Source organism: Mustela putorius, unplaced genomic scaffold (assembly GCF_011764305.1).
Source record: "Mustela putorius furo isolate JIRA1106 unplaced genomic scaffold, ASM1176430v1.1 tig00000145_pilon_pilon_pilon, whole genome shotgun sequence".
Lineage (NCBI taxonomy): Eukaryota > Metazoa > Chordata > Mammalia > Carnivora > Mustelidae > Mustela > Mustela putorius.
Window position 1 is genome coordinate 3729448 of NW_025421294.1, and position 26818 is coordinate 3756265.

The following is a 26818-nucleotide window of genomic DNA, read 5'->3' on the forward strand; positions in this document are numbered from 1 at the left end:
GGTCCTGGGATGGAGCCCTGCATTGGCTCCCTGCTCGGTGCGGAGTCCGCTTCTGCCTGCCACTCTGCCTGCTTGTGCTCTCCTTCTCTCTCTCCTCCTATCAGATAAATAAATAAAATCTTGAAAGAAAATTTTATTTTGAAGGAAAACATAGGAACATGAGGTCAACAATTTTATGTACCATCTTCTTTAATAAACATTAAAGAGAAAACCTAGAAGCTATCTTAACGCTGGTCAGCAGCTGTCAGTTAGAAACACAGCAAATGTGTGTGCGTGTGTGACTGAATGCGGTCTCATGGGGCTTCTTCCTTAGACACATATGGAAGTCAAGGATGGTGGTAATTCATTGTGCCAGATGGCCAGGTCATGTTTATTAATTAAAATATTTATTTTAAGAAATACCGTGTAAATTCCTTAAAAAGAGCCAAGAGCCTGGAGTCTAGACCTGACTGTATCTTTGAGAAAAGAAGGGGTTGGTCAAAGCCCCTCAGTGTGTCGTTCCCTGTGTCTTACATTTCTGATAAATAAAAGGAAGAGAACGGTAGCAATTGCACAACACAGTGTGTTGCTGGGGTTAAACAAGACTACTATGGCGTACTGGAAGTAGTCAGGCTAATGTCTAGCACATAATAAATATTTCTATACTGGCTTTTAAAATTATTTGTACCAAATGAGGTCTGATTGTACCATATGAGAGACTGGCTTTTTTAAGTGATGTATGATTTAATAGTTACAGATGGAAAGATCTTGTGCTCTCGCTTATTTTTCTCGCAACGGTCAAATTACTGTATATATACGACACTAAAATTTGACTGAAGGGCGAAGTTAGGTCATAGAGCTGAAATGAACAAGAATCTGGAGACAAAGACTCCTCTGAAAGTCTGTAGAAGAACTATACTCAAATTTCAGAAAGTTACCCTTGCTTTTCTTTTCATTCAGTTTTAGCATCTATTTTCACACTGGAGTTACCCACATTTTCAACATCTAAAATCAACAAATGACCAGTAATGACTCTGGACACAGCAGCCCAGGGTGGCTTCACTGTTTTTTAGTGACAGTTTTATCCACTGAAACCATCCATGAGTCTGAAGCATCCTCTCCAGGTGCGAGGTTTCTGCGTCATTGAAATGACTCAAGGCTGTCAGGACGCTTCACCAAAATTATCGAACTGGACAATAAATTCACATACCATACTAAATGGAATAGAAGATAAGAAAATAAATTACCTCTCCTCAATAAAATACCAGAGAGATGGTAAAAAATAATCCAATGAATTTTAGCAAGGCAATATTAAAGTGCTCCAGAAAATTCACATTATATTGCATCTGGAATTCTGGAAACACATAATGTAAGGCAGCAATGATACCAGTTAGTTTATAAACAATGATAGTGTCCTTTCTTTTTCCTAAAAAAGCATTTATTTGAGAGAGAGAGGGAGCAAGGTAGTGGGGAAGGGGGTGGAGTGGGCGGAAGGAGAAAGAGAATCTCCAGCAGACTCCCTGCTGAGTGAGGAGCCTGCTGCGGGGCTGGATCCCACAGCTCTGAGATCCTGAGATCTTGACCTGAGCCGAAATCAAGAGTTGGACGCTTAACCTAGAGGGCCGTCCAGGTGCCCCAGCTGTAATGTCTTTTCAATATAAGTACGTGCTGAATGTACTTGCTTAGCACAGAGCTGGGGCCTGTGAAAAACCAGCAGCACCAGCCCAGTGAAACAATGGATGAATAATCCTACACAATAAACCACAGACTTTCCCAAAATGAAGATGGAAATGGACCAGAAGGAAATCTAAAATCATCAGGTCCACATTTCTGGCTTGTCCAAGGGCATTCGGACCATTCCATTAGGTATGTATTGAACGCCTACAACAGACCTGGGGTTTCTAAATGACCTCCAGCTTCCAAAGCTCTGCAGAGACAGATAACCCACAACACCACTAATTTAAACTGAGAAAGCATCTATCTAAACTTACTGAATTGTTTCCATTCGTCGCTAGAGCTCGTGTTGAAATGTTACGGTTTGGGGCAAGAGCATCCTTCTTTCTTTATCCTATTTCCACGGTTTCATTTTGTCTCTTTGTCTTAACTTACTACGAAATTCTTTTAATCTCTCCTTAAAGAAATGTCTTACCTAGGAGGTACAGATTTAAGGCTTGCCATTTTTTTTTTTAATTTGAAGGAAAAAACAAAGAAACAAAACAGCAAAAACAAACAAACAAAAAATCCCTGCATCTAAGCCACACAAGAGGAAAAAAAAAGACCCAGGCCATCAAAGTTTAATGGCGTTTTCAGTACTGATATCACTGGTGTGGAACCAAAGCAATAAAACCAGATTGCATTTTCCCCCTCCACCCCCCCCCCCCAAACTACACCAAATGGTATTAAAACAAAAGCTCCCAATCTCCTCCAAACTTGTGATCCTGGGACTTAACTCAATTTATGCACCATTGTTTAAAAGCTTGCAGCAAAGAGTATGTCCTTTTTACATCTGTCAGTCCCTCATGTGATGAGGAACCTATTCAGAGTGACAGACATGCCAAATTTATCTCCTCCTTCCTACCAGGAAACACCCAGAGAAGACACGTGCTGTGCCAGAGAGGAGAACAGTTCAGTACTTACAGAGACTGTGGAGCTGGGCGTGTTTGTCCCATAGCCCGAGGAGGGGAGAGAAGCCAAGGACCATCGGCGTCCATCAGTCCTATTGAGAGAGGGAGATTAGCTTTGGCCAACGCTCGAACACTGTTACAGGGGGGCCCCAGGGAAACCGAGCATTTTTAGTCAAACAAATGATACAAATACGGTCAGTGAAGATGTGGAAATGTTCAGCACGGGCCAGAGTAAACAAACATTATACAGCAGGTTGACTTTTATTTAAACTGAATCGATATAGCCAAACAAGTAGAAAGTGAATGGGTTGATCCATATTATTGATCTCTCACTAACACACTTTGACAAAATGAATACTGGGGATAATTACAATGGTCAGACTCAGCAGATTCAAATGAATAAAAACAGAAAGGGAGGAGGAAAAAATACTTGTGTCTGGAGGCTGATCACTGAGGTCACGAGTCTCTGGAAGGGCCTGAATTCCAGCAAGGTCTAAGAGCCTGTGGGGAATTTGATGACATCCTAAAAACTCTCCACTTATTTTCAAGGGAACTGTCTTCCTCCTCACACCTAGGGAGGGGATTAGTGGGGCCCAGGGCTGTTTCAAGTCTTAAGTAGCAAAAAAACTTTCACACTAAAATAGTGACTGACCTTACGGTCAGAATCTCTAAGACTTACTGTCTTCTGACAGGACCTGGCTTCAAGTGTTACAACAAAAGTCTCTTGCAGAGAGTTGTGAGTAGGTAGCCCCGCTCTGGCCCAGGACAGCAGGGGCAGAAAGAAAATTCTCCACTAGTCACAGAACCTAATGAGAAGAGTACCAGTGTCTGCTCCAGTCATAGGGGCAAAACTGTCAGGAGTCCTTGAAGAGAGCGATTTTCTCGCCAAATGGTCAAAGGGTAGCTTCCAGGGTAGATTCTGGTTATGAGTTAGGGTCTTTACAAGGGTCTCAGATGACTGAATGAAATAATAGAGATACTGTTGCAGGGAACAGAAAGCAAACCTTCTGAACTCTCGGGTGTTACAGAGTCATTATTATTTATCCTGTTTTAAGTAAGACTATGATTTCAACATCATATACCCCTGTGAAAACAAATAGATGTGCATTTGCCAAGGGAAAAACAGGAAAAACACACATTATAAAGGCCTATACTGCATTCTTTAGATGTAGTCTATCCTATATAGGCTTCTTATAATTTACGACTGTACTCATTTACTATGCGAGAGGTAAGAGGGGGCCAAATTTACCACAGACACATTCACAGGAAGTTGAGGTCAGGGGATTCAACAGCATTAGACTTGAATTTGAGAAATGTCACAATCAGATGTTTATGTAAAAAAAACTGATATTTGAGACTAAATTACGTCAAGGGAAAATATAATCACAGACTACCTTGGATGTTGTCTCCAATAAATGCAAATGGTCCACAAAGACAAAATGGAGAAATTCAAGTGGACAAATCACAGAAATACTACAATGTTAAAATTTGAGTAAAATTTACCTGTCATTTCTGTGACCATGATTGGAGTACAATTGGATCAAGTTTGTTTTTTTAAAAAAGAAGCAAAACAAAATATTTGTAAATATGCCAGAGATAAGGAACGGGAATAATTAAGTCATATGTTCTTTAAAAATATTTTTAAGCAATTAAAAATGTTAAAGATTTATGGATAAAATAGTTATAAGAACATGTTTCTAAAGACATCAATTAACTGGACACAGGTTAGTTTTATTTTATTTGGCTACTTACTGAAGACTTAAAAATCCATGCTGTACTTTACATTTTAAACACCTCCAATTTTTAGAAGTAAAAAAAAAAAAAGGGTGGAGGATATGATTTTTAAAAGGATTATTCAGTCCATTTAATAGCAATTATCAGAAACTAGTCTCTGGAAAGAACGCAGGCACGATTTCCCCCATTGTGACTTTGTTTTGTGATTCATTAACTCTCCTTTCCCTCAGGTATCAATGAATATATTTCACATGAATGAACAATTCCAAGGAAAGACACATTCTTATTAGTTTTGAAACATAAATTACATTTGCTTACTCTGGAAAACACCCAACTAAAAGATGTTTAAACAAGAAAGTGCAGCCATGGACCAGAAATAATTTATGTCTCATGAAGTTCCCCAAGTTCTTGGTGTCTATTTACTCAAACGGAGCACAAAGGACCATTGCATTTTCATTACCATGACGACCGCATATCAGAAGTTATTTTACATGCTATATACTGTACTTAAGAGAGAGCATGCCCTTTTTTTCAAGAAAGCTGTCACACAAGTGCAATTTAGATCTTGCTAACAATGTTGTCTTTTCTTTGCAGAAGCTACCAATAAAATATTACTGGAAGACAGCCTACATTGCAGCCAAAGCAATAAGGCTTTCCTGAAGTGATTTTTTTTGGGGGGTGGGGTGGGGTGGAAATCTCTGTGTTAAACTAAGTGAGAAGGAACGAAGAGAAAAACATCTGATGGGAACATAGAATACAAAAGACTTTGCAAAAAACATCATTTCAACACTACTGAAAAAAAATCATATTAATACTGTATATAACAAAGGAAAAGTGGAAAGTCCCAGTATCAACCTGAGTCTTATAATTGTAGAAAGAGCAAGAAGATTGATTTGTTTACCAGTCACCTGGTATGACATCTTTTATATTTTGATTGATACTGGAATAAGGTGAACTATGCCAGGTGCTCAACCAGTGTCCAATGACCTGAACCCAGCAGCTAAGTCTGTTCTAGTAATTTGCTTGTGGAAATATATTCTGAGATTTACCCTGGTAAGGAACAATGAGGCACTAGGAAACACCCATGGCATGCAGTCAGGGCTCTGTGTTTCCAATGTAAGTAAAAGCAGTATGTAATGGGTCAACTCCATCAACTTTTGGGAATGGTAGAGCAATGTTATTGCCTCCATCTTAAGCCAAAGAAAAAAACGTTAATTCTGTTATCAGACTGTAAATCTGTATCACAGTTCTTAGGAAAGAATATATATGCTTCTTTGCTCCTGATGAAACTTATTATGCTATAACGCTCATTTTCATCCTTTTTAACTCATTAGTAAAAAATTAGCTTGATAATTTTACTCTTACGGATGTATTAGATAGCAAGTGAGTGCCATCCTATTTTCCAGTCTGAAATTAAACTATTCCATTACAGGGGATGTCTAGTGGGGGGCGTATTATCACATACTGGTATATGTAAGGTATATGTTTATATACACACACACACACACACACAGACACCCCACACATAATGGTATAAGTAAGATAAGAAAACATTAATAAGCCTGATCTTTATCCCTTCACTCAAGAATAATTTTAAAAACAGGGCAATCTCTTCTCTGTTGGACTAAATACACAAAATAAAAACATGCGAGAGTCTCAGAATGATATTACTTCTTAAAGTCTCAAAAATGCACACCGGAATGGAATGGAATGGAGACCCATGAGTGGTCTTTCCTGAATAAAAATGAACTTTACAAAGGAGGAGAGAGACATCAGATGTTAAATAAAAACACATCAATTTTAGTTTTTATAAGCAAATGCAGGGTTCTGTTTACTTGAATAAAAGTTTAAAAAGATGATCACTCATGCCCCAATCTAAATTAATATTTTTTGAAGAGTGTGGAGGGAGTTCCATCTGGAAATTCATGCAAAATGAACTACAGGTCTCCTGTGATAATCTTCTGTCATGGTTTCTGGTTTATTTGTCAAAAATTAACATGCCTGGGGGTTGTGTACCTTTTTAAATAGCAGGGAAACCAGATTCATCTGTCCTCCAGTCACCCACTTAATTATCAGATTCTCTTCATTTTTATAAATCTGGCAGGATTAAGAGACTATGATTTCTGTCATGTTTAAACGCACACTATAATGAGATTTGCATTTTTCTTATTACTTAAAGTAATTAAACACATTCTTTTAAAGACTATGGTGGGTTCTTGTTCATCCATTTTTGTAAGATTTTCATTTCCACTTAGATGAGTAGCACTATCATGAATTAATATCTACTGGGTGAACATAGGCTTTGTGGGACCAGTAATTTTCACCTTTTCTTTATAGTGCTTAGAACAAGTTCCTAAAAGAAGAGAAGTTGAACTGGGGAAAAAGTCAGGGTGGGGGTCTCAAGCTCCTTAGAGAGCCTGTCTTATGGTTCTGGTGTCCTGCCCATGATGGAGAATAGGTACTTTCCACACACAGGCACCTGCCATATGGTGGGGGATGTGTAATACTTACAAGGGATATCAGTTACAGAGAATTTGGGAAATAGTGCCAACAGGTCCTCTTCTTTGGATATAGTAATGTAAGTACGTTATGTGCTGACCAATGGCAGTGGGCTCACTGCAGGTTTCGCTAGTCAGGAACACGTGTTAAAACAAATCTGTTTTTTTTTTTTAAACCTACACATGTGTCTTTATTAAGTGCTATGTTAACCCACTTCCTGGGTGGAAGTGCCTGAGGAAAATGAGCAAGTATGCTGGACATGTCAACCATAAATGAATTCAACCTGAATATTCAGCGACCCAGCTGATGAAGGTCGGTTGTTTTCTGTTTTTCCCGGAGCAGGAGGGGCGAGGGTGTATGAGAGGGGTGACAGAACCCAGGAGGGTGAAGGTTGGAATCAGACAGGGAGATGTACACTGATCCCACAAATAGAACACAGAAAATGTAGCTGTGTAGACTCCTCTCACTTGGAGAAGTCACAGAAGAAGATCCAGAACCTGTAGGATTTCACGTTATGGCACAGGCCTATGATCCTCCTAATTCACAACAAGACTTCCTTGTGGCTCAATGACCCAGATAGAACACATGTATCTTCAGCGCTTGGTATCAAATTCTAACTAAGATATGAACAGAAAACATTAACTATCCTATAGTCCATGCGTGGCTTTATCTCAAAGGGATCACAAATTGGTGGCTTCGTGCTCTCAAGTAAAGATGCATCTTAGAGTTCATACCCTCTGATCTCAAGAAGGTGATTTAAAAAAGAAAAAGTATTTCAATAACAACAATAACAGTTGTATCAGGACACAGAGATGAGTCAAGTCCTTGTAACATAAGTTTGGGTAGTTCCGTAAAAATCTGCTAAACCTCAAGCATGTACAAGGCAATGCTTGTACACATACACACAAACACATACACACCCCCAACACATAATGGTATCAGTAAGATAAGAAAACATTAATAAGCCTGATCTTTATCCCTTCAGTCAAGAATAATTTAAAAAACAGGGCAATCTCTTCCCTGTTGGACTAAATCTACAAAATAACAATAGGTGAGAGTCTTACATGTTAAGAGAGAAAAAAGGAAACCATCACCTCTCGCCCTCACTGGGAGCCCAGCGTCTGTGTGGGACCAAGAGAGGTACATGGAACTCTAACCTGAGTCAGAAATCATTATTAAACCGTTAAAGCATGAGTGTTTTCAACAAAGTTGGGTGGCGGTGTGAAGCTATCTTTGGCCAGGGAGCTTCAGAGGCCATATATAATACGCGGGATCTCATAGGCAGAAGGCAGGGGAACAAGGCGGGAATGAGGAAGAGGGAATTCAGGAGACGCGCTTCTCGACATAACACTTTACTGTTTGACCCACAGAAAGTCCTCACCTCCGTGCAAATGAGAAATGGGCTGAGGCACTGGGGGAGAAATTTCTTGGACTATCTTGAGGGCTGTTTCCTGTAAAGAGAAAGAGGGAAAAAAAATCACAACATGATTTTATTTTTGTAACATTATCCACATCCAGGATCGTCTTCTTTCTAGTAATACGTTTCTGTACATTCTCATCCCACATTCCTCTCTTCAAAAATGCTTCAGTTTTCCTTGGAGTGGGGGATGGGAGTGGGGGGGGGGAGGGAGAGTGAGGGAAAGGCCTTGAGTCCCAGCACAGTGTTCTGAGGGTGCAAGATATATGAACAAGCACATCCATCCATCACCAAGCAGCAGTCTCCCAGGGGTTAATAACCTAAACATTTCCGTCCTAAAGAATAATGTATATATAAATGTCTTGCTTCTCAGTCTTCCAGATGTTAACATCTGAAGCGACAGGACAGTTGTGGAGGCCTATGCTTCACCTGGTGGTGGGGATGGGGCTTTCTATTTTGGGAAGCAGCCTCAGGATTTTTTATTTACGGAAACCAAGTACTCAAAAATAAATCCCTGTAAATCCATGTTTTAAAAGCAGAAATGTCAGTATGCATCACAAAATACTGGGAAGAACCCAGTCATTTGGACCTATTTCTCCAATGACCCAGATCTAGCCCCTAAAGCTATTTTCTTCAACACCGCCCCCCAACCCCAGTTCGAAGCATCTGGGCTGTGACTGGCCAGGCAGACGTTCAAAGCCACTACCCCACAAAGGCTTTTTTTTTCTCAGAGAGTGTTTTCCTTGCATCCCACGGAGGCGGGTGAGCACAGACCGCTCGCTGCAAAGAGCACAGCTCCTTGGGGGCTTGTTACTTCCTCCATCAGAACACCCAACCTGCTGCTGGTCATTGAGAATGCGTGGTAGGCAGCTGGTGAGGGACAGCTCAGGACAGCCCAGACCACCCGGCTTCCCTCCGCGTGTTTAATTAGATTGGCAGAATTATCTGAGGACCGGAGGGAACTGTATGTAGCTGGTTTAAAGGAGGAGGTGAGGAAAGGTTGCAGGCTAGCCTTATACTGTCTTGAAACATGGAGAATAAATCAGGAAGCTGTGTTTAATCCCTACCAGCCAGCCAGTTCCCACATTACTGATTTCAGAAATGGAAGTGACAACTGTGGCAAGGTGTGAGGAATACAAGACTGCAGTACCTAGCTGCAAACAATGCATCGCCTGCGTGCAAATAAGAAGAGACCAACCCATTAGTGTTACCTTGAGGACTTCTGGGCTGGTTACATCTGTACTGAAATTTTTCGATTAACTTAAGGTTGCAAATTTTATAGAGATGTTGTCAACGGATGCCATTAACTTTATGACAGACAGCACAATTAAAGCCATTTGACTAGGAAGCACTGAAAAGCCTGTTTCTTTATGGACAGAGACTCTAGAAGAACTTTTCTCTCTTTTGTAATGAAATTTATCATGTCTCTGCATCTGTTGTTCCTTGGGCCCCTGGAGAAATGGATTCTGCTTTTGCTATCCAGTAATCCAGGACTCTTTTTGTCCATCTATCTACACGGCTAAAGTAAGTTCCATCAACTTTTCCCAATAGCCTTCGTTCCCACCACCCTGTCTTTTCCCATCTTAGCTTATATATTATTCTTTGTAGCCTTAAAAGATCTTGAAAAATTCAAGATAGCTAAAAATTCTTGATTCTGAAAGGGAGATGAATCTAATGCCAGAAATCTTAGTGTGGATTTTGTTTATTTGGAAAAAGAGTTCACTTTGCTCACATCCCATATAGAGCAAACTACCAGTAAGTTATCAGGAAAAACAGAAGAATTGATTGTTGGAAGCCAAGGTATGATCAGTTTAGTAATTCCTGCTACCGAATTCACTAAGAGTAAATAATAAGATCCATGAAACTTAATACCAAACTCTTAGCTCCAGGTTCTTTTAGAAAGTGAACACTGTATCTGGAGATTATGATGAGATCAACTAGAACTAGAGAGAGCTTACTGCCTATTTTCAACACTCTGAAGAAGGGAGAAACAGGAGTTAACTTAAAACCCTTTTCACGTTTAGAGATTTTAATGACTGGTCCCCAGGAAGCCATGTAACATCTTATAATACATGGCAACTGATCCCTTTGAAGATGAACAGGCTGAGACAAAGATATATAGAGGTAGGTTAATTTAACTCTGCTCTTAATGAAAACAAAACAAAACAAAACAAAAAAACCAACGCTACCATAACCATTTCTAATCTTTGGGTTTTTGCCTCTCCATTTCACGCTAATTTTCTAAGCCCATCGATTGAAAATGTTTCTCATCCACCCCCACATTGCTATAGAATCAAACCCAAATTCCCACATTTTTAACTTCAAGACTACAGGGCCATCTGCATAATCTTGTTCCTAACAGATCTTTCTTCCTGTTTCATGGCAGCTCTAAAGCCAGGTTTAAATGCCAATGTGTGCACACATGCACACCCCTCCCCACTTCCCTGCCTATCACAAAGGTTCTTAAATGGAGTGGGATATTAGAGAAAATGATGGTGGCCTGAACTAGAATACCTGATAATTCATTACAGATAAGAGATTACAGCTTAACCTGAGGACAGCTGGGCAAGCTCAACAGAAGAATGGAAAAACCTCAGGAAGGGGACAGAAACCACCCAAAAAGAGCAGGATGATACAGTAGGGATAGACACTCTGGCAGCAGGAGATCCAGACTGGTATAGCCAATGAGCTGTGAGCTATGTTTACTGGTATTAACCAGGGTAGGGCCTTACGAGACATCAGCAGGCAAGAGAGAGACGCTAGAGATTTTAATCTGGCATGAACGTGTTGGGTGGACAGGTGAGTGGCCAAAGAAGGGAAGTTTAGGAGCGTAGATTAGGACATGGAAGGCCAACAGAAAAAACATCTTTGTGAGCAAACCAAGCATAATTAGTGATGCAGTAGAAATGAAGTGATGAAAATATTCTAGGTTACCAGCGACCCACATTTGGAAATTTTGAGAGAGAAGAAGTGGAGTGGTTGTGATAGGACAGGAAAAGGGTGGATGAGTCTGTAGATTTTTGTGTTATTACAGAATATTCCTCCATCTTCCTTCGGGAGAGGTAAAAAGATTAGGAGATTAGATGGGTGGGAGTTAATCTTCGTTTCTGTTTTTGTTGTGTTTTGATTTTAGAGAGGATAGGACAGAGCGAGAGTGAGAGCAACAGCGAGCGAGTGAGCGAGAGAGAGAGACAGACAGACAGACAGACGAGAGAGAGAGAGAATCTTAAGCAGGCTCCACATCCAGCAGGACCCAGGACCCTTGAGATCATGATCTAAGCAGAAATCAAGAGTCAGACGCTTAACCACCAAAGACACCCGGGCACTGCTGGGAGTTAATCTTTGAAGTCTGTGATCTTATTTGAAAGAAAAATTGATTTCTATGTTACCTACTCAGTCTCTGAGGCCTGGGGGACATACTTTTGTTATACAGTGAAGAAAATACCACTCATTTAGAACAGATTAAATTATATATGTATTCTTAAGAAATGAGGACCAGGCTGCTGTGGACATGCCCAGCAAGCCTCCAGGATGAGAAAGCAAGACGGACTGAAACCAGAGTCCTATACATGACCTTCACTCCTCACAGCACTGCTCTCTGAATTCATCCACCCATCTGCAAAGCAATACCTGAGAGGCTTTCCAATGAAAACTGGTGCCAGTTAATTCTCTGCCCATATGTGCAGCCCTTGCTTATAACTCAAATCCTGCTGCTCCCAGGGATTTGCTGGCTCTTGGATCTTTGAGTGCTAGGACACTTCATAGACCGCTGTTATCACTGCTGATGTTTTTGACCTGGTAAAGCAAACCTTAGCAGTGGTCAGGCATTTGGTAGGTAATTAATGCTAGGGTCCCGGGGGTGGGGTGGGGGGAGGACTAGCACAGCCAGTATACAAGCAGTATAACAAAATGGGACTTTACCTCATGGCTCTGCACAGGGTGCCTCATTTTCAAGGCAGTTATGGTTTAGAAAGTGATTTCCAGATTAATTAAATTGTTTGATTGCTTTGTAATTAGGTTGGAGAAGTCCTGTGTCTTTACCGCAGAGAAACAAGCTGCAAATCTTTTTAAAAGGCATATGCTGTACCCACCACAGATTATTAATGTGCTTTTAATAGCTGTCTGTTCACAAAATGATAGTTTCTGGTTGCCTTGATTTTTCTATCTGGACTGAGGGAATCCAAGAAATAATGATAATTGCCGTCTGAAACTCCTGGTGGATCAAAGAGTAAGCCCCCCATTTGAATCCTTGTTGTCATTACTTGATGATCAGCTTAAATGACTTGTGGCGTTTTACGCTGTAACAATCAATACCATGGTTCCTGTCGCTTTGTAGGAGACTCTGAGTAACATACTGCCATTGCTGTAGAGTGTAAGACCAAACCTGCAAGTATCAAACCTAGCATCTCCTTCCAAGATGAATTTCAGCAGATAAGATGGGCACGGGAACAGTTAGGCAGGAACCTCAGGCTGAGTGAGCTTGCAAAGACAGTAGTTCCCAACACCTGACCCTTTTGACTCTAGCCTAACAGACCGAGCTAATACAAGAAAAGTTAAGTCTTCCTCTCACTTAGACAGCTGTCTCAGCAACTGGCTCCTCTCCAGATATGATTGTGGAATATTAATTAAAGCTGGGCAGCTGTTTAGAGTCTAAGTGGACACAGAAAAACCTTGCTTGGCCTTCTGTGGAATTGTCTCTGGGTAGTCTGTGAGGGGTCTAGAGCAAGCCAATGAGTAGAAGTAGACTCATCTGCCTGGTTTTCAAGTAAATACAAGATTGCAGACAATGAACCAAAACTGTCATAAAATCTCGGTTCTCTGAACTTGTTTTGGTTTCCCCTGTCCCTCATTGCTTACTGATCGATCCTTCCAGAAGCTAAGACCACTACTATCATTTGATTCATTCATTCAACAAATATGTATCAATCCTCCACACCATGTAGAGGGCAATAAGATTTGACTTACATTTTAGAAAGATCCATCTGGTGTTCTGTGGCCTATGGGCTATAAGCAGGTGTGAGCAGAAGCAGGGAGATCGGTTAGGAGGCTACGAGCTCAGACAAGCTAAGGAATGATACTCTGGGTGGGGTGACTTAAGATCTCAGGTGCTTTCTGGCACTAGAACAAATAGGACTGGCTGAAAACTGGACTGAGTGGAATGATAAGGGAAACAGAAGAAACCAAGAGGACTCCTAGATTCTAAGACTAAGCCAGTGAGTAAGATGGTAGCATTAACTGAGACAGGAAAGACCAAGGGGAGGATAGGGTTTGAAAGTGTGAGACAGGGCGCCTGGGTGGCTCAGTGGGTTAAAGCCGCTGCCTTCGGCTCAGGTCATGATCCCAGGGTCCTGGGATCGAGCCCCACATCGGGCTCTCTGCTCAGCAGGGAGCCTGCTTCTTCCTCTCTCTCTGCCTGCCTCTCTGCCTACTTGTGATCTCTGCCTGTCAAATAAATAAATAAAATCTTTAAAAAAAAAAAAAAAGTGTGAGACAGAACTAAGAACATAACTCCATTATCTGAGTGGGTATTAGGCTCTTTCACTTACAGAGACACCACATCAAATAATTTCAAATATATCAAAATGTACTCATATGCAATTATATATAACAATGTTATACTTAGTTGCAGTTCTCATGTAACATTTATATTAATTATGTAAAAATTCTGTTATATAAAAATTCTGTTATAGTTGTTACTGTACTTGAGAGCAGGTAACATTTTTCTGCTCACATTTTTAAATGCCTAACAGACTGAATAATCCTGATCTGAGTCAGACACTCAAACCACTCAAGAGTGCTAGTGAAGGGTTTATAGAGAAGGAAAATTCTATAGGCTAAATATTGAAGATTGAGTAATGATAACTTCAATCACTGTCTGTGTCACCACAGGTAAAACCAAATGGAATTTAACAACGTGTATTCTCTTCCCTTTCTCTCTTCCTCTAATTGCTATTTCTAAATATTTGATGGGGAGGATAAGCTTTAGTTATACATGTAGATACACACAAAGTGTATTTTGAATTCTCAGTGCCCAACCTAGTCTCTAAGATATAGAAAACTAGAAACATACAGCTTTTTAAACCAAATAATTATGTATTAAGATCTTTTTGTTCACAGCTTTGGGCTACGTACTATAACAGATTAAGTGGCGAACAAGACCCAAAGAGCTAAAAATCTGATAGAGGCCGCTAACTCTAGATATCAGCCAGCTCTAGACTCATTTTGCAAAACCAATTCTGGATCCAAATTCATGTGAAAAAAGAAGTGTTCTTAAGCCAAAGCTCTTAAATGTATCAAAATTACTTACTAAAAATGAACGCTCAATGACAATACCATATGGAGAATGTACTGTGTCACAGCAGACTGTTGAGAAATGGACACAGCATGCTTTCTAAGGAATGACTGATGAGGCTGGAGGTGGAAAACATGCAGGGAGTAAAAGAGAGATCCAATAACAGGTCAATTTCTATGTCATAAGACTCCCAATGATGCCTATTGTCTCCATTTTATGAAGCTGGTCCTCTGGAATTTGTGTACTCTATTTGAAATGCTGTGGCACTGACACGAATCCCTTGGAGATGTGTTATAATGGGTTCTTGAGAATGTTTTAGCTTTTCATTGACCCTTCCTTATTACTCTGAATTGATGTCACATCTCAAGGTGATCCCGAGTAAAGACCGGTGAATGTCAAGAATGATGAAGAAAGTTGATTTTTAGTTGTGTATTTTCCTCCCATCTACAGTAATTCATCTCCCCACAATAGAGAAAAGATTATTTTGAGTCTTTGTTTAAAGTTGCTGAGTAGCACTGGTGAGGTCAAGGAAGGGGAGTTAATAACATAGCCACTGTAACAGATACTCCTAACTTTCATGCAATTTTATGAAACTCGATGCATTCCTTCATCTTAGATAATTAATTAGTATCTGAAACAGGATAAAAGACTAAGTTAAAGAATGTAACCTACGGTGCATGTTTTCTTTTTCTGTCATACACGAAGGGATCTCAATTCTTTAACATAATTAGATACAAAGAATATCCCTTTTTACTTAGAAGAGTAGGGTGGGTGCCATCAGGAAATTGGTTCTTCTCAGATTGTTTGCTTCAACTGCTCAGTAATTTCTAGTCAAAGAGCAAGTATTTAAATGACATGGTGCATATGCATATATCTTGCTAAATATAACCTGAATGTAATCTCTATTATATATAAATCTGAATGTATCTCTATTATATAAATCTCTATTACTTTTTCCTTTCAGTTCTTCATAGTTAAAAAAAAAAATACATTTTCGACTTAAGAGGGTCCCATTTAACAAATACTAAATGTTTCTTTGGCTGCTGGTACACCAGTATTCTATCTGAAAGAAGCAAAATACATACATTTTTTCTTTTAATAGTTACCTAATCATTTTCAGTGAGTAACTCCAGAAACAGGTTCAGACTTAAAAGAATCAAAGACATTCAATTCTACTGCTTCATTATAAAATAATATGCTATGTGCCAAGTATCTAACAATTCAGAATTGTGACTCTGAGTTCCCATAAACCATAATGATGTTGGAAATTCCCTGGCCCTGAGACTTTGCTCTAATATTTTTCTTTCACTCTTCTCTTTCATGTCCTTGTATCAATAAACAGTTCTCATCTGCAGTGCATAAGAGACTCACTTGGGAAGCTTTAAAAATGGGATTATGGACATTGGGGAGGGTATGTGCTTTGGTGAGTGCTGTGAAGTGTGTAAACCTGGTGATTCACAGACCTATACCCCTGGGGATAAAAATATATGTTTATAAAAAATAAAAAATTAATAATTCAAAAAAAAAATGCTGATATCCAGGCCCTAACATGACCCTTTTTAAATGAAGTGATTGTAATATGCCAGGACTCAGAAGCATGACCTTAGAATTTGCTTATATACTATAAATCAAATTCGAAACATCCACTCGTCCCTCAGACCACTTAACCAGGAAGTTTGGATATATATTTTTTTTCACTTCCCCATGTCATTCTATAGTGCAACTTCCCTCCTTGTCTCAGGTACAATAATAGTTCAATGTTCCTTTTACAGATTCACTTCATGTGACCTCCAAGTATTGTCCAAATAGGACTAATGCTTGAAATTCCTCCCCTATCAATCCAAACAAAGAGTATCCTACCATGTGAACACGCTGGAAATCCCACCTGCCCACATGTGTTCTCTGAGGTTAATCAAATAAATGATATACTTCCTTTACCCAGTCCTACTGCTACCCTTCACTTCATTATTCTCACTCTATTATTTCTTCTATACTCACTTCCTTACTTCCACAATTTTTCGCTTTTTTCAAACAGGGTGTAACATCCCACCCAAGCTTAGCTGTGTATCACTCCTATATTCCTAAATTAAGTCTAAAAGTCTCTGTAAAAGGAAAACATAAGAAAAAAAATTCATTCACCATAATCCTTTTTTTTTTTTTGTCTTTTAAAGATTTAATTTATTTATTTGACAATGAGAGACACAGTGAGAGAGGGAACACAAGCAGGGGGAGTGGGAGAGGGAGAAGCAGGCTTCCTGCCGAGCAGGGAGCCTGATGCAGGGCTCGATCCCAGGACTCTGGGACCATGACCTGAGCTGAAGGCAGATGCTTAACAACTGAGCCACCCAGGCACCTCCACTGACCATAATCTTGCTTACACTTTTACTATCAAGTCTTAATCTTTTGATTACCCAAAGTTAAACACCAGTTTTCATTTCAATCACCACCTAATAGTATATGAGTGAAATATTTGCCTTAAGACTATATTCCCTGCTTTCATTTTCTCATGGCAGAATGCCCAGTATTTGGTTCATGTAGTACCAGAATTTTAAAAATTATTAGGACAGTTAAAATCAATTCACGGGGCCTCAAGGCAACATGTGATTATCAGAAGAAAAAATAACATCACTCTAATCATTCCAATCATTCCTTCTTACAAAAAAACAGGACTGGGGGCACCTGGGAGGCTCAGTTGGTTAAGCGTCTGACTCTTGGTTTCAGGTCAGGTCATGATCTCAGGGTCATAAGACAGAGTCCTGTGTGGGGCTCCAAGCTCAGCACAGAGTCTGCTTGAGATTCTGTCTTTCCCTCTCCTTCTGCCCCTTACCCATCTCACGGGAGTATGTGTGTGTGCATGCGCTCTCTCTCTTTCTCTCTCTCAAGATAAGAAAAAAATCTTTAAAAAAATTTAGAAAACAAATGAACATGATTTGGTCTTTTCCATGACAGAGATGTGCCCATTCAGGTCCTTATTCTATGTATGTTCTATACATGTATCTAGGGCATTTTTAGCATACAATCCTAAATTATGATGGATGGGGTGAGGGAGCTTATTTCAAACCACAGACAACCCTGAGATTCTCTGCACAAATACAAACTTTTAGAAAATCACTAACTTCAGGAGTCACAACTATTAATTACAATGTGTTGAACCCTTCAGGTATGTTCAGGGGCACTGAGGTAGGAAATAAAGTTGTGACTACTCTTCTTGAACCGCATGACTAGGTATCTATGGCCCTCTGAAAGAAAAAATTAGGTACAAATTTTAATCACATATTAAATCATATGACAAATAGTTACGTAACTAAATTTCAATACCAGAAATTGTAACGCTGCTAGAAGAAAACAGGGAAAAGCTTCTTGACATGAGTTTGACAACAATTTTTGGAATACAACACAACATCAACAAAATAAAAAATAAGACTACATCAAACTTTCTAAAACACTTCTACAAAGCAAAAGAAACAGCACAATGAAAAGGCAACCTCTCAAATGGAAGAAAATATCTGCAAACTACCCATCTGGTAATATATAAGGACCTCATACAACTCAATAACAAAAACAACAAAAAAATTTTTTTTAAATGTGCAAATACCTTAGACATTTTTCCAAAAAAGATGTATAGATCAAGAGAGAAATGAAAAAAAAAATGCTCAACATCACTAATCATCAGAGAAATATAAACCAAAATCATAATGATCAGGGAAATACAAATCAAAATCATAATGATATCACCTCACATCTATCAGAATAACTATTATCAAAAAGACGAGAGACCACAAATGTTGGCAAGGATGTGGAGAAAAAGAAATCTTCATGCATAACTGCTGGAAGTGTAAACTGATGCAGCCACTATGGAAAACAGGACAAAGATTCCTCAAAAAAAAAATCAAAAATAGAATTATCACATGAAACAAAAATCCCATCTTGGGGTACTTCTCCAAAGATAATGAAATCACTACTTGTAGGTATTTACCCAAAGTTAATGAAATCACTATCTCTGCACCCCAAGTTTACTGTAGCTTTACTTACATAAACATATGTAACAACATATGGTAACAACCTAAGTGTCCCCTGATGAATGAGACAACTGTGGTTGTCTCATAAAAGAATATTATTCAATCATAAAAAAGGATACCCTGTCTGTTGCAATAACACATATGGAACTTGAGGGTCTTATGCTAGGTGAAATAAGCCAGAGAAAGACAGATACTATATTTTCTCACTTACATGTCGAGTCTAAAAATCCCGAGTTCATAAGGGCAGAGTGTCAAATGGTGGCTGCCAGTGCCTGGGGGATACGGTGAGATGTTGTTCAAAAGGTACACATTGTATGTAGAAGGTGAGTTCTGATAATAATGTAAAGTATAGTGACTGTAATTTACATATTGCAATACAAACTTGAAAGTTTACAGAACAGATCTTAAATGCTACCACGACGCACACAAAAATGATAATTACGTGAGGGGATGACAGTTGGAACTAACCCTATTGTGGCAGTCATTTTACAATACATCAAACCAACATGTTGTATATGTCATATATGTTAATGATCAATAATGTCTCCATAAAGCTTGGGGAAGGTAAGCCAATATACGCTGGGTATGTCATTAGATCCATTAAGTATAAGATCATTGGTACTGGTGGCTTCCTTCAAGTGATGTTGGCGATGATGATGGGTGAAATGGAATATTGGCAATTCTGGAGACTGTGTTTGAGACTAGAGCTCTGTGTTCTAGAATACCTGAGGGCCACTCACTTTCTGTGTGAGGTGAAGCGTGACAGTAAGGCAGACGAGTGCCTGGAGTTCAACAGGAAAATATTGACATGACAGACTCTTGGTAGCCTTTGGAGGAAGTCAGATGAGTCAGACCATCCCTGACCACAAGGCTCTCTCACATTAGACAAGGAAGAAAGATGGAAACAGAACATAATAAGATCCTGCACTCATGTGGTATAAATAAAACGAGGGAACCATGCATTCAGAAGAGGGATGGAAGGCCATACAGAGGCAACCTCCGATCTGAACCTCCAGGGAAAATGGTAGATGAAAGACTGAAAGGAAAGGAGACTTCTGAAGCAGAGGAAACTGAACAAGCAAAGGGACAGAGTACAAAAGAGAAGGCCTAATTTACCTACTCTAGTTTTACTACAAAAGCAATTATACAGACACAGTAAAAAAAAAAAAAAAAAAAAAAAAAAACAAAAAACAAATGGTTCAAGAAAGGACACAATAAAGACTAAAAATTTCTCCCGAAGTCTGACTTCCATTCACTGATTCATTCAGACATTTACTATAAGCTCAAGCATCATGTAAGGCAGCAGGTTCTGGGCTCCTGTGCCCATATCCCAATCCCCAATTCTACTCTTCAGGTGCAACCTCTTTCAATAGGGTATGGATCTATCTAGAAATACATATAGATGTGCAAGCATGTACTATGAATAAAAAAAAAAAAATCCCAAAAGAATACCATGCCATTTATTTGTGTATGTATAGTTTTAAATTTGCTTTTTTCTTCATAATCTACATCTTTCTGTACCACCACACCGATATCTGTCATCATCTTTATCATCAAATAAAATTCCAGTATGTCATAATTTACTTCGTTTCCTATTAATGGATATTAGACTGATGTCAATGCTTTGAAGATTCAGTATCTTGTAAATACTTTCTGGAGGAGGTCACTCAGAGGATGTGACCTCCACTGGATCCGGAAGGGACCCAGGTAATTGGAGGCTGCAGATCCCCTCCGTGGTCCACGGAATGTATACTCTGCTCACCGTTCCCATAGGTAAAGGTCTTCCAAGGACAGAGCCCTGAGAGAGAGCTGGGCTAAATATATGACTGAACCCAGTTACATCTTCTATGTAAACTTGTAAGATTCTGGTCACGAGGCACATACCTGCTCCCCTGGAGGCCCCTCAAGGCTGCCTTGTAAATAAGTTCCCTTGCTCTTAAAGCTGCCACTGGCCAATCTGCAGCGTGAGTGATCCTGAGGATTTTTTAAAAATATGTTAACTCTGTTTCATTCTCTACAAACTACCTGGCTCAAACTTTCTTCTTCCGAATTGTTAGGTTAGTCTTTTTTTTTTTTTTTAATTGATTCATTCTGTTTTTGTATTTTTACACTGAGGCAATTCTGTTAATGCACTGAAGATGTTCCATTTGTTCTTATCTTTTTATGTTGGCTATATTATTTTTCCAAGGAGAAATTTTTGTTTAACCAAATTTATATCAACCATTGTCCTTTATGACTTTAGGTCTTGTACCTTGCTTTAGGTCTTCTCCACTTCCAAAGTCTTTCCTTAATGCAGCCATGCTTTCTTCTAGTACTTTTATGGTTTCTTGTTAATCAAGTTTTTTTCTGTATCTACACGGGATTTATTTGTGTATGGATGGAGGTAGCAGTCCAGTTTATTTATTTTCTAAATGACTAATCAGCAGATTCAAGATCATTTATTGGCCTTAACAATCTACATTTTCCCCAATGATTTAAGCAAGGCACATTTAAGGACTGCCAAGTCATTGGTGTCATGGAAGCAAAGTTGTAGGAATTAAGGCAGGGCAGGGCGGTGAATGGTGGGAAGCACAAAGAATGAATGAACATCAAACTAGAAAAGCCTGCTGGCCAGGTGGAACTATCCTTTAAGACAGTATTCCAGGTGATTCTGTATCTAGTGGGAACCCTGGAGTCCCTGTTTTTGTCCAGTACGCCAGGCGATTCTTGGGCACACTAGAGTTTTCGGAATCCTAACTTCAGAACAGTGATTCTTTAACCTTGGATTCATATTAAAATAGTCCAGCGGACAGTAAAACAAACAAATGAAAAACCTCAATGACAAGGCACACTTCAGTCCAATTAAATCAGAATGAGGACCTTGGATGGGGCAAGATTATTTTTAAAGCTTTCCAGGTGATTCTGATGTGTATTCAAGTTTGAAAAACACTGTTTTAGATTCTGCTAAAGCCAGTGAATTTTACAGATTAAGTTGTTCTCTAACTGTACTAAGTATCAAAAATCCCCTTGGGTGCTTTTAAAAAAGATATATACTGATGCCAGGTCAGATACATGGAGTTTCTGATTTAATTGGTCTGGGACCTGGTATTTTTTTAAGCTCTGCAGGTGATTCGAATATGCAGTGAGGCTTCAGAATTCACAGAACTATAATTCTCAACCGTAGAGTGTATCAGAATCACCTTGAGAATCAGACCACAGATCACTGGGCACCACCCCCAGAATTACTTAATTAGTAAGTATGGGTTGGCTCCTTAGACTCTGTATTTATAACTAGTTCCTGGAGCTGCTGATCTGGGATCACATGTGGGTACCACTACACTCATGTATGTCAGGACAAACCATGAATGTTGCTTTAAAGATATAATTACATTTATGTATTTAAAAAAAAAAAAACACACACACACACTAAACATTTCAACAAAGAGAAATGTGATTGAGGTAGACACAGGCAGTGAGAGCAGGTCAAAAGAGGGAACCTGGTCCTTACTCCGCTGCAGATGTTCTGAACCGGGGCAGGGGCCAGGACGAAGCACCAGAGGTCAAATTTCAGAGGGAAACTAAGACTTAGCATGGAAGGTGGCATGGAAGATGCTGGGTGGCCAGGTACAATGACATTGCTAAAAGTGAGAATGAACAGAACTGGTGATAATCAGCTTGCCTACTGAGTAACAGCTGGAGCTGAGGTGCTGCTGGGACATGTTCAGATGGAGAAAGCTCCGGCAAATAGAAATATGCATCTGCGTTCAGACAAAATGTCCAGGCCCAGGATAGAACTGGAGGAAAAATCAGCACATGCATGAAGTACCAGGTCTTGGGAAAGGACTGCTTGTCACAGGTAAAAGGGTGACAAAGGATGTAACACAAGAAGATTCCAATAGTTAAAATGGATGAGGGCACAGAAAGGAGCCAATGGGAAGGATGGGAATATTGAAGAAAGAATTAGACGAAGTAATGGAATAGAAATTATCAAGAGGTAGGAAATGGTTCCTGATATTAAATCCTCTATAGAGCTCAGGCCGAATAATAATATTTTATAAAGAAATCACTGATCTGACCACTGGGAGATGATGATTTTAGTGGAGCAGGGCGATGGGAGTAGTGTCATGCCTCTCATTTATGTCATCAGTGAACGCTGGCCAACATTGGACCTGACTAGTTTCCCAAGGGAAATGGAGTAGGACTTGCTGGCTCGACTTCACGGAGACATAAAATAAACATAATAATAACATCCGCACTTGGTTATTAATTTAATCAACTTATAATTTTAAAAGAAATTTTAAATGTTATAATAGCTCATAATTTCACAGAATGATTTTTAAAACCTCCTATTAAAAATGTGCTCTCAGGGGCGTCTGGGTGGCTCAGTGGGTTAAAGCCTCTGCCTTCGGCTCATGTCATGATCCCAGAGTCCTGGGATCGAGCCCCGCATTGGGCTCTCTGCTCCGTGGAGAGCCTGCTTCCTTTTCTCTCTCTGCCTGCCTCTCTGCCTACTTGTGATCTCTCTCTGTCAAATAAATAAATAAAATGTTTAAAAAAATATTTTAAAAAAATGTGCTCTCAGGTGGAAACTGGCTGAGATAATATATAAGTGAGGGGTATGCTTTTGCATTTTATGCTATGAAGCTACAGCAAGACAAAAGCCTTTCCTCTGTTATAGGCCAGAGGATTTACAATTTTTCAATCTTAGCACAGGCCCATTTTCCTTAGGATATTTCTAATTAACATCTTCTTAACTAGAAAATGGAAGAGTTCTGCTAAATAGTTTTGAAATGTTTTCCAACAGCAATTAACTCAGATTACCCCTCCCACCCCAAAAGAACCCCCATTTTTATTTAACAACACATGTCATAAAAAAGCATTCTGATCTTCATGCAGATTCTGGCTGCTCTGCGGCAGAAGCATGTGTCTCCAGGTGAAGTTAGGTAGAACGCAGAAGCATATGCCCATCAGCACGGAGGGGCTGAGTAAGGATAAACCAGACTGAGGGGATAACTTTAGTACTGCTCCTAATATTGGAAAATGCTAAACATAAAACTGTGTAACTGCTTCGAACTGAAGGCAGATGGTGAGGGTGGAAGCAATATGCACGTGGGATTTTGCTGGTGAAATGCTGAAAATCCACAGTAGAGGAACTGCTCAATTTTAAAATAACTTTAAAAAACCCGACTCTAAAGGTAACATGTGTTCATGTTGGAAGATTTGGAAAATGAACTATAAAAATGAAAGTGGTAATCCTTTTAACGTAGTATGGTATTTTTCTTTAGCCCGTTTATGGATAGTGTGTGCACATACACGCACACTTTTATTTTATTTTCTTAAGTCATCTCTGCACCCTACATGGGGTTTGAACTCACAGGCTCCCTGAGATCAGAGAGCCCACGGGCGATCCCAGGACCCGATGACCTGAAGGCCGGCTTAACCCACCAGGCCACCCAGGCGCCCTTAACGTACTTTTAAATAGGATCACAGGGATGACTGGGTGGCTCAGCTTGTTAAGCCACTGCGTTCAGCAGAGGCTGTGATCCCTGGGGGAAACCTACTTTTAAATGGTCACAGGGATGACTGGGGTGGCTCAGCTAAGCCACTGCGTTCAGCTGTCCTACATGGTCCCCCGTATTGGGTGCTCGTTCGTTTCTCTCCCTCTGACCTTTCCCCCTCATACTCTCCCTCTCTCAAATAAATAAATAAATAAATAAATAAAATCTTTAAAAAAAATAGGATCACAAACCATATTCAGTTTTTGTATCCTGTTCCTTATAATTAGGTTGTAATCACAATTATCCTATGCCATTACATTTTTTTTCCTATGATGGTTTTTTAATGGCTACACATTATTCATCACACAGATGGACTACAATTTAAGCATCACTCCTCTTACTATATACAATATTTAGGTTGTTGCCCATTTTTGTGCTATTATAAATAATGCTGCAATTAATATCCTTAAATATGTATTTCTGAGTACTTTTCTGATTAATTCCTTAAATTATATTTCATGAAGTGCAAATAATAGTTCAAGTGATGGAAACTATTTTTAGTGCTCTTGATAAAATACCACTCTGCTTTCTAAAAAGATTATAAATTTACATTAATATACTGAGCATTACTATCTTACTACACTATCACCAGAAATGATTATTACCATGCGCTGCTTTTTAATATTTGCAAATCAGGTAAAACTGGTATTTCATTATTTCAATTTGCATTTCTTTGATTAGCATGAGGTCGGACTTCTCATTCGTCATTTCTACTTCTTCCTTTGTGAGTGGTCTGTTCATGTCCTTTGCCTATTTAGTGGGACATTAGAATTTTTTCGTTCATTCAAGAGAGTTTCTTATGACTTAATAATGCTAAACTTCTGCTCATGATATTTGTTGGAGATATAGTCTTAGTTACTAGTGTTTTCATTTTTTACGGTGGTTTTCACTTATAGAATTATGAGTTTTTAATATACTCATATTACCCACCTTTTCCTTAGCTGTTTCTTCGACTTTTTCATGCTAAGAAATTATTTCCTCATCCTGAATAACTACATATTCTTTTTTACTTTTTAGGGCTTAATTTTTACATATCATTTAACAGCGGGATGAAAATCCTTTTTGCATATAGCATGAAGGGAGTCCACCTCCTGTATTTTCATACAGATAGCCAATCTTCACACTACGACTAGCTGGTTTAAACTCTGTCTTTCTCAGGGCTGTGTGATGTTTTCCTCAGCATATCATTATCAATCCCTGGTAATTTTTATTTCACATGTGATCAACTGCTTGCACTGTCCTCACCCTAAATGGTGTCTGCTAAACTCAGGTAGTCAGGTCCAAGTCCTTGACTTTATGTGGCCAAGGGTAACTACACAGTCTTCCAGATATACTTTAGTCATTACGTCCAGTTACTAGAGTGAGTATTTGCATCCTTATGCTCACCCAGTAGCTTCTGACTGGTCTTCCTAGAGAAGAGGAATTTCCCACATCAGGACCACTGCCTCCCCAGGAAGGATGCCACCATCCATGTTTCCAGCTTTCTTTGCAATGAGGGCGTAGTCGAGGCTTTGCCAATTAAGTCTCAACTCAACGTTGGCTTGAAAGAAAACACTATGAGGAAGCAGGTGACTAATTAATTTTTATGGCAAGAGTGGTGGCAGGAGCACATCTCTTGGGAGTGGGGGCAGCAGCATTTGAGTTTCTGGAATTCAGGGATCAGGGCCAGTAGCCAGGAGTTGCTCTGCACAGTACCACGTGGTCTATGCATTTTTGAGGCTATGTGGACTTCGATGCTCTCTCTTTTGTCCTTCTGAAAATTATCTGAACTACCTAATACACCTTAATAAATTCCTCCTCTCTTCAACTACAGAGTGAACATGTTGCTTGCAATGAGACAGCTACACCCACAATTACACTATCAGGAGTATTTGGATTAGAGTTGCTTTAGAACTATGATTTAACATGGGGAGATTATATTTTTTAGCTTTTTCTCCAATAAACAGGACATGTCTTTCCATTATTCAAAAAACAGTTTTGCTTTCAAATCAAGTTTTATTGCTTCTACATAGCCATCTTTTTCAAGTCTCTTTTGGTCACTTCAAAGGCATGGTATTTATGCCATTTCTTTGGTGGAAAAGAGGGTATAGGAAAAAAGAGTAGAATGCTAACATGAATTGATCCCTTTCTTTCACTATCATTTCTAACTGGTTATAGCTGATAATACTCATTATTAATTTCTACATATTCATCTTGTATATAATATGCTTAATGAATACTTTCATTAATTTTCATACTTACACACTTAATTCTCTTGCATATTCTAGGTTATATCTGTCATCCGAATACAACAAACCTTACCTAGCTCTTATAGATTTTGTTTTAGTTTTATGTGTTGCTTGACTACAAAGAACCTCTAGAGTAAAGTTAAATAATAATGGGGAGATATTTTAATAAAATGCTGACAGTATTTTGGTGAGGTAAGACTGGCTATCTGAATTAGATGTGTCTTCCTGTATTACGCAACCCTCTGTGTGTTCTCATTTTCTAAAACATTTTCAGCAAGAATAGATGTTTAATTTTATGAAGTGCCCTTTCAACATCTACTGAGATAAACATCTGACCTGCTGCTTTGATGTATTAGTACCACTCACAACATTAAATCAATCAGCATTCTTGGGATAAACCTTAGTAGTTTATAGTAAATAACTCTCACAGAGTCCTATTACAACTCTCACACTTATATTTCAAAGTGAGGTGTGGTGGTAGTTTTCTTA

At 39.2% G+C, this 26818-nt stretch overlaps 1 protein-coding gene across 11 annotated transcripts in view; it reads right to left on the reverse strand.

The window, feature by feature from the left end:
• The window catches only part of MAST4 (microtubule associated serine/threonine kinase family member 4), a 562814-nt gene that overhangs the window by 69868 nt on the left and 466128 nt on the right, over positions 1 to 26818 (reverse strand). For all 11 annotated transcript variants that reach the window (XM_045075267.1, XM_013062463.2, XM_045075266.1 and 8 more), the window contains 2 exons: positions 8218 to 8287; positions 2617 to 2695 (listed from right to left, as the gene is read on the reverse strand). In XM_045075267.1, coding sequence (XP_044931202.1) covers positions 2617 to 2695; positions 8218 to 8287 — 149 coding nt within the window. The remainder of the gene's footprint in view (positions 1 to 2616; positions 2696 to 8217; positions 8288 to 26818) is intronic.